Below are 14638 nucleotides of genomic sequence, written 5' to 3'. Positions count from 1 at the left end.
AAATTTATTTTTTTTGCTTAAAACACCTTATTCATTGACGTCAACTTTCACATGTCTTTAAGTAAAACCTCACAAAACAAGTTATGACACCACCTTCGGTAATGTTAATTTGCTCGGTAATTTTAAAAAAAAACATCATAAAATTAGTTTTGCTCGAACAATATTCTCAGAAGTGTTTTTGATCGTTGATGACTAATGAGTTAATGCGTTGAGTCTGTGCGTATTTCTATTGAACATCTATGGAAAGTTTATCTAATTTTCTTATTTAGCCGGTCATTCCGCAACAATGACCCTCGTTTACGTTGAAAAAGGTATTAACATAATTTTTGTTTTCTAATTAAAATAATTTTTACAAAAGCAGAATGTATATTTATTTCTCTTTGTTTCATAAAAAAATCATGATTCTGTTGGTGTACGTATCTATGGAGATTTACGTAATTTTTCATTAATACATATATTTGATTGATATATTGTACATACGCATTAAAAACTGGTTATCTGAGAGTTAATTAATTTACTACAGGTTGATTCCATCCTTCTTCAATTCCTCCCTGTAGGTCTTCTTGTAGGAGCCTTCTTTGTCATATTTAGCTTCCAATTCCTTCCACCATTCTGGTTTGTTGTCAATGAGGTGACGCATGATTTTCCTGCTTCCTTTCTTCTGAGTTTCGCTGCATTTTGAACACTCGGTATGGAGGGCATCAGGAAGTACACCTAAAATAGAAAATGAGATTGTTTTGAAAATAAATGATAATTAATCTGCATCAATTGTAAAATGAATGACTAATATACACTTGAAAATGCAAACTGAATGAAGTTTCGCAATTTGTTTGCTAGAAGTAAATTAGCGATGTTTTTATTAATATACTGCAATAAAAAAACTTACTGAAAATCTTAATTCAAATTGAAGGTAATCGCACCTCTTCAACAATAGATATTGAAAAAAGAGAATTAAGGCAAGCCCATTTTGTCAACAACTTGTTTTAAAACTATATACCGTTTTAAGTTCAAAAATCTGTATCGTCTTTAAAAATGAAGTATTTTCCAATTTAAAATAATTAGAAATTGGCTAAATACTGATTCATTATTATTTTATCAGTCAATTATATAAGTATCATCGAGCCCATAAAGCCAGCCACTCTATTAAAATTTTTCTTCGATATTAATTATTTTCACTATATAATTATTTAATTTTGTCATTTAAATATAGTGATGAAATTATGAATAAAATTTAAAGTAAAAAAATATACAGGGCGTTAATGAATATATGTTACATATTAATAGGGCATACAGGGGGACTGAAAATTGACCAATTTTTATTAATTAACTCATTTGAGGAAACACACCGTTTTCGAGCCATGGCTAGATTTATTAGTGATGACCACATTAATTAAACACGACAAATGACCCACCAGATGCGTGTTATTTCTGTAATTACCTTGATTTTTTTTTAAGTAAGCTGTTATTCTTTTGAGTGCAGTTGTCAATTTTGACGTGTCGAATTTGTTAGATTGGCTGAGTTTTTGTAATTTAATTTTGTGGGGAAGCATCATGAATGAACACATATTTTGCGATTGCACGAACATGGTGTTCTTTACGGCCAAGCTTACTGTAACGGCAGAACAGCGTAACAGGTCTATTTAGCTTAATTTCCCAATCGGCCAATGAAATGAAAGAGGGGGACGAGTTGCATGGCCGCCACGCTCTCCCGACCTAACTCCCCTCGACTTTTTTTTATTGGGCCATATGAAGAGTCTTGTATATGAAACACCCGTTGAGTCACAGAAAGATCTATTGGCGTGTATTATGACCGTGGCGCAAAAAATACAAGCAAAACCTGGCACCTTAGGAAGAGTTTATCAAAATATGATACGTAGATGCGATGCGCGCATTGAGGTTAATGGTCATCATTTTAAACAATTATTATAATTATTGACAGATTAAAAAGTTGTTATGAGTGTCATTTGCCGTGTTTGATTAATATGAGCATCATTAATAAATCTAGCCATGGCTCGAAAACGGTGCGTTTCCGCATATGAAGTTATTAAAAAAATTTTGGTCAGTTTTCAATCCCCCTATATGCTCTATAAGTATGTAACATGTATTCATTAACACCCTGTTTATAGTAAACATTATGCCACGTGAGAAAAGTTTTCTACCGCTTTAAAGCAGAAATTAATATAAAATAGAAGTTAAAGAAGGTTTAGAGCACGTGTTGAGATTATCAGCGGAATTAAGAGTACTTATCGTTAAGTATAATGCTTTGTTTGTTACTTAGAGTTGGTGTTTGATGTTATCAAAAAATCAATTTTCATAATCTACTATCTGAATGGTGAATGTTCCTTTTTGGGGTCCTCGACTTACTAAGACAAAAATATCACTAAATTACAGAAGATATTAAAAAGTGTTAAGGAATAAATATTTCCTTATAGAACCTGGAGATGTATCGACAATGGTTAAATTTTTTTTGCAATAAGAGAAAAGAGATTAAAATTATCAAAATTCTAACTAACAACCTGACATTTTGAATAGCTGAACTTACATCTAATCGTCGTTTCCGGTCAGGTCATGGTCAGGTCAAAGATTGTAATATTCATTTTGATTGGCCGTGATTTGATCGTGCTGCTGATATGAATAAACAATACAAAATTAAATAAACAATATTTTACCTGATTGTAACCAGACCATAGCCTGACTGATAATATGATTCCTCCTTTACTATGCATAATACTACAAAACCAAATTAAGGCTGTTATACTATGATTATTTACTGTAGCCACGAACAAAGCAACATCAAGATCAAAATCAGTATGAACTTTGTGTTGGTTTTGTTCTTATATTCAAATTAAAGCAATTTTTGTCTAGATAATGGTTTGGTAAATACTACCTCTGAATATTTGAGTCAAGGTGAAACATTAAAGGTTTAATGTCTTTAGCCGCACAACTCTTGAAATTTTCTCTTAGAGCAGAGTGCTTCTCATTAATTCAGTTTTCAGAACAGTTTCACAGTAGATAATATCAAAGTTGTATAGACTTCCCCAACAGGAAATGAAGCAGTTTGAAATGACAAAAATTTAACTATAAACTAAAGAAAATAAATTTTTCCTTAATGATTGAATTAGATGATGATTGAAAGAGAAGTCATTTCTAGAAGATATCAAAGAAGCTGTTTAAAGCGTCTGTTTGGGGTCAAACTGATAAGGATTGGCATTGCGGTATTGAATGTGTATATTATCCGGAAAGCTTTAAAGTATTATTATTCTTACACTATAAATTTTGTTTTTCGAAAATTCGAAACGGTTAGGGCACAAATCAATTTCCGCAGGACCCTGCAGATGTCGAAATTTTCGAATTTTCCGAAATAACTAGGAAATGGTATATTTTAGATATAAGATACTTTACATAAAGTGGCCTAAAATTTGATAACGAATCCAAAAATACCACAAAAAAATAGAAGATTTCATTCAAATTAACGAAGTTGATTTTTATAATTACAAAAGTCCTGTATATGTCAAATTATAGTATAATAAAAGACCTTTAAAAACTATTGAATTTTTGTAGGAAACTTTTTGATGTAACTTGTATATTTTCTTAGATAAGGGAATAGAACATCTTATGTGGGACACCCTGTACATATTTTTCAGCTCTACTTACGTTTCAGTTCAGCACCATCTGGAGTACATTTTCCCTTTTCCAGAAGGCAGTTCACGTAGTTCTTCATAAGCCTATCACTTTTGATAATTTCATCTAAATCCACGTTATCATATTTGGTGGTGTATTTTGGATTATCGGCTAATACAATGCCTACAAGGGCAGCCAGGGCCACTACCAAAAGCTGTAAATTGACATTAAAATAACGGGATGCCTCAAGAAGTAGGTATATCGAAAGAAACTTTGAATCTTACTAATATTGGAGAAACTGAAATAAAATGATTACTGAAGCTGATTAAAACTTTTAGTGATCGAATCTGAGCACTAAATAAGTTCTATGCCATCATTAAGGAAATTATTGTAGCTGCAGTTAAAATTCGTATAACTTAGTCCTCTATAGAACATAAACAAGGCAAAAACTTCAGAAATCTTGTTAAATATGAAAAATTGTCAAAATGTATTTGAAAGTTAATTTTATCCTCAGAAATGCGATGCGAAATAGAATAAGACATATCAAAGGAATTAAGCTCGGTTTACACAACAAAAGCACTAACGATACACACCTTCATAGTAACAATCTGCACTTGATCTTGTTACAGCTTTAATTATTATTTGAAAGAAAACGTAAATAAGGTTTATTTATATATTGAGTAAGACTGGTTCTTTTGAGGGGGGAGAAAAGAATGTTCTTTTCAGCGGCTTGGGGCACCTAATTGTTTATATAACAATGTGAGATCACTATTTTTATTTCGTGATCTGTGAAAAGCAGTTTGTATTCAATCTAATAAATTAATGAAGGATTATTGCATAAATTATCGGTTGATTATTTCTTTCAGAATGCGATCATGACAATGAATTTACGCGTAAGGTTGCCATTATGCAGGTTGTTGGATTATGCTTTTTTACATGAATGTCTTATTTATTGTTCGCTTAATCGTGATGGTAGTCATGTACATAATTATGATGGACATAGCGTTGGTAGCACCTTGATCGCAAAAATGATTTTACTTTTGATGTGACCTCGTAAATGCAATTGTGCAATCCGACCAAGTCTCAGATGATACTTAAAATTTTGATATTTGGCATAGATGATAATATATTAACCCCCAATTTTTCGACTTGGAATAGATATATTAGTTATTGGTAGCGCCCAGCTGCTCAGTTCCAGAACTAACAAAATATGATATCCTTTTATCATGGTTTTGGACATCTACAGGGTGTTAGTAAATAAGTGCGAAAGATTTTAATGGGTGATTGCTGAGGTTTTTTTAAGTAAAAAAGTTCATATAAACCCAGGTCCGAACACGCTTAGTTTCCAAGATACAGTGTTAAAGTTCTTATACGGCTATGCCATGACATATTTTTTAAGAAAAAAAGGCACGCCAACGATTTTTTTCGGATGTTCCATTAATTGTGAACAAAAAAGACAAAAATTATTTTAAATATAAATATAATAAATGTTGAAAATGACTGTTCTCAGCCATGATACAAGAGTTTACTCTTCGCCTCATTGACTGGCGTATTCGTTGAAATAATTTTTTATCTTGAAAACGGCTACATGAGTAACAAAATACTAAGAGGTTTTCTGTGTTAACAATTAATGGAACGTTTGAAGAAAATCGTTGGCTTTATTTTCCTTAAAAATATATCATGGCATGGCCGTATAAGAACTTTAACACTCTGTATCTTAGAAACTAAGCGTTTTCGGATCTGAGTTTATATAAACTTTTTATTTAAAAAGACCTTAGCAATCACCCATTAAAATCTTTCGCACTTATTTACTAATACCCTGTATAAGTGCTTGAATTCGTTTTCGCTGTTTACCAAAAGCGTCTTTTGATGTGCATAACGGTACCATTGATAAGCTTCAACAAATAGTGTAAAATAGTAGATAAAATAGCAAATCACATAGTTTTTGATTCTATTGAAAACGTCGAGTTTTACACAAAAAAATGCATTTGCGGGAAGCGCTACCATTTTGCTTTTATCTCAAGAAATCTGTTGCTGAAAACCATCATTTATTAGTGGAAGCTTATGGAAAGCAAACTCTATCAGAAACAATTTGCAGAGATTGGTTTAGATGATTTAAAAATAACGATTTTGACGTTAATGACAAAGAGCGCCTTGGTCAACTGAAAAATTTTGAAGACAAAGAATTAAAGGAGTTGTTGGAAGAAGACTCATGTTAGTCATTAAGGGAGTTATCACAGACACTTAAGGTCGATGAATCAACGGTCAGTAAACGCTTAAAAGTAATGAGAATGATCCAAAAGTTAGGGAACTGAGTCCTACATGAATTGAGAAAAAGAGACATTGCTAAACGTTTAACAATTTGTGAACTGTTGCTTCAAAGACAAAAACTAAAGACATTCTTGCATCGTATAATTACTGGCGATGAAAAATGGGTTCATTTTGACGATCCTAAACGAAAGAAGTCATAGATGCATCCTGGCAAACCATCAACATCAACGCCTTAGCAAGACATTCATGGAAAGAAGATTGTGTTGTGTGTTTGGTGGGATTAAATTGGTACAGTGTATTATGAGCTTCTACCATCGAGTCAGACCATTAATTCCGGCCGCTACTGAGTACCATTACTCAATTTGAGTCCAGCTCTCAAAGACAAAGACCCGTATTACGCTAAAAGACATGACAAAATTATCATGACAATACCACAAGTGGCCAAATCAGTTAAGGAGATCTTAGACGCTCTTGAATGGGATGTCCTACCCCACCTGTCCTACTAACCAGACGTTGCTTCTTCAGATTACCATTTGTTTCGATCCATGCAGCACAGCCTTCCTAAGTAGCACTTCAAGATCTTCGAAGATATCAAAAAATGGCTAGATGAATGGATCTCTTCAAAAGAATCTAAATTTTTTTATCGCGGAATCCATTTGTTACCCAAAAAGTGGGGAACGGTTGTAACTTCCCAAGGGCAACATTTTTAATAAAATAAAACGTATCGTTATTGTAAAATAAAGATGACTTTTTAATGTAAAAAAAACAGCGAGAATTAATTCAAACATTTAAAGGTGCTTTGTTTGGTAAAAATAAAAGGTCTAATACCTTCAGTTTAGGAGTTTCACAATTAAAATTTTTAGTCGCCCCACACCATGTAGAGTAAATAAATCTCAGCTATATTTTAGATTCGGAAGTGAATTGAGCTCATATTTTCAGAGTACACGCAGATGCTTGCTATGATAGAAATTTAACCATCTGGGACTATTTAGGGTAGTTACAATAAAATTGTTAAATTTGCAAGGTTAAATCTTGGTATATGCAACAAAAGTGAAATTCCATTAAAACTACATAACTTTTGTATTTAATTCTGTATAGTTTTTTAATAGGTGTGTAATCAAAAATTAAGACATTTTTAAAATCTTAACAACCGTTTGCAAGTATTTAAAAAGATGTAATGAGAAAGTAAGTAAACTAGTGTAATGTGCCGGGTTAGAAAAACTATACGCGAGTCAAAAATATAACACTTTATTAACTTCTCGATGATACAAGAGCAGAAGCGAGGCGTAAAGACCCTTTTATGTAAGTGTCTGTGAAGATGAGTCGTGAAGGTTTCTGCTGGACTTGAGCTTGGCTGCTTGACTGACTGACTGGCTTACCCTATTTATATATATGATATCTACATGGACTTTACCAAAGTACATTAATAAGGGTAGTTTGAACCCTGAACCGTACTGAGACTTCGAGTCTCAGCTAATTACAATTTGATGGGTTAGTTATATCAGACAAAGGAATTTGTGGTTCTACGTAAACATACATTCTAATTAAGTTCTAATATTGTCCTTAGGTTTCCATGAGAAAGTAATATAAGTAATAATGTAAGAGGTTAATACATATAATATAATAATACATATGCGTAACCTGGGGTGCTTTACACTAGTTCAAAAGAGTAATTTTGTTTTTGATTTGTGGTTTGTTCAGAAAACCCAGTTTATAGTTATAAATTGCAACCATAAACTGAGTTATGTGTGTCCGACAAATCTTAGTTCAAACTGTCGGTTCAAAAATAATATGTATATTGATGTCTAGATAGCAAATACTAAAAATTATTTACTTTTCTATAACAAAGAATGTCATGCTACTCAACCTTTCGTAGGATTAAAAATTAGTAGTTATTTGAGTTATAGTAGGGTGTTCATTATCTATAGTTACTGCCAAACTAAAAGTCTCGCACGTCATCTATGACGGAATAAAATAGCCACATTGATTATGTTTATCTCGCAAGCAATATATGTCTAACTTAATTAGTTATCATTATTATTCGATGATAAAACGTATTAATTATTAAAAATATAATGAATATGGTCATATAGGTACATATATGTATGTCGTTGTATGAACGTACAAGTTGAGATCAGAAGGTTTATTACTGGCTAATCTTATTTACAAAACTATATGTATGGGTTTTTTGACACAAGATGATTATTCTAAAAGTACAAAAGATATAAGAATTAATGGTGGTTTACTAAACTTGTTTTTGGAAACGATCTAAGTAACAATATATCTATAAATAAGTTACCAGTCGATATTATTATAAAGGAACCAATTACTAGTACAGAAGTATTAGGTAAACGAATTCACCACCTGACCAATACAAGGTACGCCACATATATGTATAATAAAATATAAACATAAATATAATAAAATATGGTCAGAAATTTTGATGTGACGTCATTTAGCTAAAATTCGATAATTCCACTGAGATGTAAACATGACCACTGGAAAAATTTTAAACCGACAGGGTTGCCGTCAGGCGCAAAACCATGTGTGTTTATGTGTTGATTATTTTGTGAGATTATCTTATAACATCGGTGATTGTGTCTATTTTTGCTCTTATATTATCCTTTCTTTAGAAGCTTTATTTGTTTACTAAATCTTACGATTGACTGTCCTGAAACAAATTATATATACATCGCCTCAATAATTTGTTCGGAAGTCTGGCAACAGCGCAGGGCAGCGCCACATAGAACTTTAATGACGTGCGAGACTTTTAGTTTGACGTTTACTATAATTTAAAATTCCTCGCAACCATGAAGTAACATGAAATATTCGAAATCACACATTTAAAAGTCGAATACCTTTTTTATATGAAAATCATATAATGTTGGTAAATGGGCAGCAACCCATTTACCTTATTAAAATTATAGCGATACACCGCTTTAAGTTTTGTTGGCGCCATATATTAAGTTAAGAACCTCTTATAAAGAAGAAATTTTTCGTACCAAAACAAGAAATAATGAATCATTATTAAGTTATTCGCAACATTTATACCAACTAATCCAATCATTAACCAGATCTATTAAATCAGTTACTTAATTAAGCAAACCTTGAAATTAAGTTTTGACTCAAGATTATGTCCTTTTCTGTTGCAGCAAAGTGTGCAATAAAAGCATATACATTTTTATAATCTTCCATACCCATTATGTAAATGGTCAGTATACAAACGATAACCTTCTTTGCCACCAGGCCATCTTTTTACATACAAAAGGACCTGGGAACCATTAAATTATCGACGAACGACTCTTTGGGTTGCATGCTTGAAAACCCCGAGTAACAATGCATTTATCAATGATGTGGCTGTTAATTTCGTAATTTAGTAAGATATTAGATGGGATTTTTTTTAAAACGATATGGTCATTTAACATTCATGTAATACAGGAAAATTTAACGCTAATAATGAACAAACAGCAACAACCATTGAATTACTAATTAGACCTTAGGGAAAGTTTATATAATCTAAAAATTACCCTGTATAACCTAGAACTGTCCAAGAACAACAAACGTAATTTGATAGACACCTTTTTTGGAACCAATTGCAAAATTGAAAATTGGACAAACAATTTTTTATCGGTTTCGGTCCATTACATTAGTCATTTCCTCCAAAAATTGAACAACAATCCGAGCCTGCTTTTTCTGATAATAATGTTTTGCCTGCAAAAATGACAGAGCAGTATTACCGTGATTGTTTGTAGCAATATTCGAGAACAAACTGAAGTAGAACAGCGAAGTCATAGTTCCTAGAACCATTATTAAAAAAAAAAAAAAAAAAGTAGGGAGCGGTATGATATTGTGTTACATCCAGTTGTCCATCATTAGCCTCATCAAGGTACTTTTTACTTGACGGGATACGTATTCATATTTTATAATAAATGAATTGAAAGTCACTGATCAGAGCAGTCTGACTAAACGATTGGTTCAAGGTAAAATGCATATATTAATTCCGGTAGTTAAGGCAATAATAAAATGGGCACGCTTTGTTTTTCTTTAATTTTTTTTATGTTGATATTACCAAGTATGATTATAGTCAATTTCTTATTCTAATTGTCTGCAATAGTCGATTATCTGCAGAGGCAGTTGGTCAAGCATGCTGTAAACTTCTAGGGATTACATGAAGCAGATAAAACCCTGATAAGCTAAGCCTCAAATGAGTTGTTCTCCTGAAAAATACTAATATTTGAGAATATGAAAACTTCATGATACGTGATTGGAACTTTATCATAGAGAAGAACAATATATACTTGAATAGTATGTAAGTATGTATATATAGGTTATTTTCTATATTATTAATTTGTAAAATCCATTCAGGCTGGCTCCCGAAAGGTTTCCACTCAGATGTTTTTTCTTCTAAATCAATAAATGATAATATGCTCGGAGAAACATACTTTTACTTTCAGGGGGACACATTTTTTACACATTTGCACCCCCTCTGCTCCAACCCCTACGCTGCCACCCTTAAAACCTTAAATAGGAAGGGGGGGCAAGTGATATCTTATTTTAAGGGCAATTGAATTCCCTTTGTTATTGGACCTTGCTCGTTGGAATCGCTCAAGTATTTTATGAGAAATAAAGAAATGAGGTGCAGAAGTAGCAAAATTTCTTGCCACTTGTGCCACTGTGTGTGAAGTAAATGTTGAAAATGTTCAGCTCCAACCTTCATGTAATTATAAAGGCACTGTTCGAAATGTTCGCGAACTTTATGGTGTATTTCAGGAGTTACTTGTTGGCATTCATACATTATTCGTACCCACCATACACCGTACCAAAAATTTTCTAAATAATTGAGTTTGGTTGCATAAACTTTAGATTTCAAATGTTTCCACAAGAAAAAGTCCAATGGTGACAAATCATGAGACCTTACAGGCCATTCAATATGACCTCTTCTTTCAATCCATCTATCTTTGAGAGAAGCAAAGTGATTATACATGTTTTTCGAAAGATTAAGTGAAATTTCAAAATATTATTACCCTTTTTTATTCATTTTATTTATCGACCAAAGGATACGAGAAAGGTACCGTAACAAAAGAAACTCAATCGCCTTTAAAATAAGATACCACTCGTCCCCCTTGCCTCTTTAAGATTTTAAGGATCACGGCCAACCCTTTGTTGGTGTTAAAGTGGAGGGAGTATAAATATATAAAAAAATCTCATGAAAACTAAGATTTACCTATAATATTTTCATTTATTCGTTTACAAGAAAAAAAAACCTGAGTGGAAATTTATCGGTACGCCATCCTGTATATTCCGGAAATTCAGTATCAGGTCGGTTCAGGTTACTTTAGAATTCTCAAAAATGAAAGTTCTGTCGATTCACCAATTTCCAACCGTCAGGGCCAGATCAGTCAAGGTTACTTCGAAATTTCTCAAAATTGAAGATCTAGTCAGTAGAAATTACTCTCAAATACCCGAAAATTGATAATAAGCTCGATTCAGATTACCTCGAAGTTTTCAAAAAATAATTATGACCAGGCCAGTTTAAGTTACTTTGATATTTTCGAATGTTCTTGACTGATTGATGACGAGATATTCCAGCGTACGGTGTGCAAATTATATTAAATTATAACTATAATTAATGAAATTATGAGTTTAATTTGGTTCGAAATTGTTGAAAACATCGTTATATTTATTTATTTTTATATTTAATATTGTCAATTATTGAAATTCCAGGTTCTAGAGAATCAAGTCAGGTCCTATTGTCTTTATGTCGCTCTATCTGTATCAACTTTAAATTTCATCTAATGATGTTTTGTTAAAATTGGCATCATTTTCTCTCTTTGATTATTTGTCTACTATAACAAAATTGCTTAGCTCTTTTCGTTTTATCTTAGTCCTGGTCTTCACCAGCAAGTGATTCATTTCAAATCGGTCTCTTTCATGTCTTGTACTTAATTGATAATAATTGATCTCTGTGTTTTGTATTTTATCTTATAAATCATTTTAAATCTCTATTATTGCTTGTTTTCGCCTTGCGTTAGAAGACCTGACCCCTGAACCGCCTGATTCATCCTATTTTTTTCTCTTCTATTGTTAAATTAATGTTGCTCTATATTAATATTACTCGCTCGGTGTTCCTATTTCAGATGCTAAGTTATTTTACAGAAGTTTTCTTTCAGTTTTGGTCTCTTCCGAATAATTCTCTATGTCGCTTATTCTTTCTTATTCCTAGCGTCTGATTTTTTTTGCATTCTTTCTCCTCATATATATTCTAGCTAATTGAACAACTACCGTCTAATGTATTTCTTTCTGTAATCTCTTCTCTCTATTTATGTTTAAACCCGTGTTATTTCTCCTTTTCTCATGTTAAAAAATAAACTCAAGTGCTTCCACGCATTTTTCAATGTATGCATTATTTCTTTTCAAATTATTAGCTTCATGCTACTACAAAAGAAAGAGAAAAATTATTACTTTTTCAGAATAATCGTCGTTTCTTCAATTGAATATGGCTCCCACAAAAGGCATATAATGTCATTATAATATATTTTTTCGAGTTATTATCTAAATTTGAAAAAAACTATTGAAATTGGGTTTACTGACTAGCTCAGACTCATAGTATATTACACGCGTTTATACGAAATTATCCAGATTTATTTTAGATATAATTGTACGAAACGTGGCTTACTGAATATATTCAACTAACGTGAATGGAATACACATTGAGATTGTAAAGTCCCTCATAAATTCAATAAAATGTGAAGTAGCTATTATAATTTTGACTTAGGAAGTCTGGCTATTTTTCTTACAAAATATTTTTAAATTTTTTGCTTAATATCCCAAACGCCAATAAACAATTTATTTTTTAAATACCTTGTTAAAGAAGGCAAAAAATTAAAAGGTAAACGTGCGGGTTTTAGACCGATATTCTTGAAACTTTATGATTAGTTTTTCTCGTAAACTAACGATCGAAATGAAAAAATAAATACGTCGTTGGATAGAGCATTAAATTCCCTTTGATAAGAGATGTTGCATAACCCCTGCTCCCTTTTAAAAAATTGTAAGGGGTTGGTACCCCTCCTAAGTGGTTAAAAGGGATGGTAAGACATTTACATAAAGGAAACTGCATTTTCAAAATAAAATTGACGTGTTTCACGTTTTTTTCTAAAAGTAGTTATTTCTTATTTTATTGAATTTATGCGGGACTTTATAATTTCACTGTATATACTATAATTACATTTTAAGCATCTAAGCAATTGTTACTTTAGGAAACCTCCATCGGTTTTATTCTTTATAACTATCCTTAAGAGATTTTTTTTATCATACGAATAGTAACTCGATCAGGGTTGTCCGAATGAACCTACCAAAACTGTACAATTAATTAGATTTGGTGTCATCTACTGCCATATCTGCTCTACTAGTTTGAGTTAGTTCAGGTTAGTTAGTAACCTGAACTAACCTGAACAAAATAATAATAACTCGTCGGGTATTCAATAATGCAGGGCTCCTTTAAAGTTGTAACAGCAAATACATCGGCGCATTAATTTGAATTTAAATTGGTTATTCCAATTATGCTATAACTGCCTATAGAAATCTGTATTTTTTTTTGTTTACGTCAATAGACTAATTATTATTCATAGATATGATTCCATGGTACATCAATATTAACTGAATTATGCACAAAGACTGTTCTGAAATAACTATCTGTATGTTAACACCAGCCTCAAGGTAACAAATTTTGCCACAGGCAGTTCGTTAAGGACGGTCCTTCATAAGATAAAACGTTACTGAAATAGCAAGCATTTATAATTTATACACAGAGTGTTTCCTATACATGCGGCCCAGCTTTAAGGGGATCGTACTCCGTATAGTTTCACTAAAATCTTTGTTAGTGAAACGCAAACCAGCCCAAGAAAATTGTAATTAAATATTTTTGGTCTTGTAATTAATTAATTAACACCCAAAAAATTAATTAAATCTAAATTGTTACTTTTCTATGACCGTCTAAATATGATAAATTTTGCGTATCAATGTCAGTACCTGTCTAAAGCCACACGTTTTTTTATCATATTCAAATTTTTTTATAAAGCTGTGTGCAGTACTTATGCACCTTTTTGAATTTTTTTTGGAGGAATTAAATATGTTCTCAACTTCTGCTTTTTTGTTATTTTATGCCGAAGTGCCATCAGATGAAGCAAAAAATGTTAGTGGCATAAATTTCTTTGGTGCTTTTAATTGATGTTTTCGATTTATATTATTTCATTTCACGCGATTTATACAAAAATAACCATTTTGTATTTTATACGCGAAATAGGAGTTATGTTGACAGATGAGATAGGGCGTTTTTGTGCTAACCTGAACTAACGTGAACGAAAATCTAAGAAAACCTTATATTTTAGTTTTCTGATATTTTCTCCAAAATACCGATCTGCGTAATACGCGCTGTGTTTGTTATATTTTTTTCTAAATGTACCGCCTTGGATTCTGCCATATACAGGGTGTATAATAGAGCGATAGAAGGTTTTCAATTCAAATTTTCGCAAGAGACTGAAGAGTGAGAAAACTCAATGAGTATTTCAGAAATTTTTCTAAAAGAATGAAAATATTAACAGAAAAAAATATATGATAAATGAGAATTCAAAACCTATCAATCAGCATTACCCCGTATATGAAATCAAAATCCGAAAATTTCCATTTGTAGGAAACGTTCGGTGTATGATTTCTACAAATTTTCAGCAAGTTTCGATAAAAAATAAAC

The 14638-nt window shown here is 31.9% G+C and overlaps 1 protein-coding gene across 1 annotated transcript; it reads right to left on the bottom strand.

Moving 5' to 3' along the window:
* Positions 1-438: 438 nt before the first annotated feature.
* Positions 439-4353, bottom strand: LOC136417655 (ejaculatory bulb-specific protein 3-like). Its single transcript, XM_066403454.1, has 3 exons — positions 4215-4353; positions 3655-3835; positions 439-714 (listed from the first exon to the last, which is right to left on the bottom strand). Exons 1-3 carry the CDS (start codon positions 4218-4220, stop codon positions 518-520), a joined length of 384 nt encoding a protein of 127 aa, XP_066259551.1. The 5' UTR covers positions 4221-4353; the 3' UTR covers positions 439-517.
* Positions 4354-14638: the final 10285 nt, after the last annotated feature.

Source organism: Euwallacea similis, chromosome 29 (assembly GCF_039881205.1).
Source record: "Euwallacea similis isolate ESF13 chromosome 29, ESF131.1, whole genome shotgun sequence".
NCBI classification, from domain to species: domain Eukaryota; kingdom Metazoa; phylum Arthropoda; class Insecta; order Coleoptera; family Curculionidae; genus Euwallacea; species Euwallacea similis.
This window is presented reverse-complemented; position numbering and strand designations above follow the sequence as displayed.

Excerpts from the sequence above, each read along its gene's own strand:
- LOC136417655 (XM_066403454.1), bottom strand. Across the intron at positions 715-3,654 it reads AGATGGTGCTGAACTGAAAC|GTGTACTTCCTGATGCCCTC; the intron begins GTAAGTAGAGCT and ends TTTCTATTTTAG.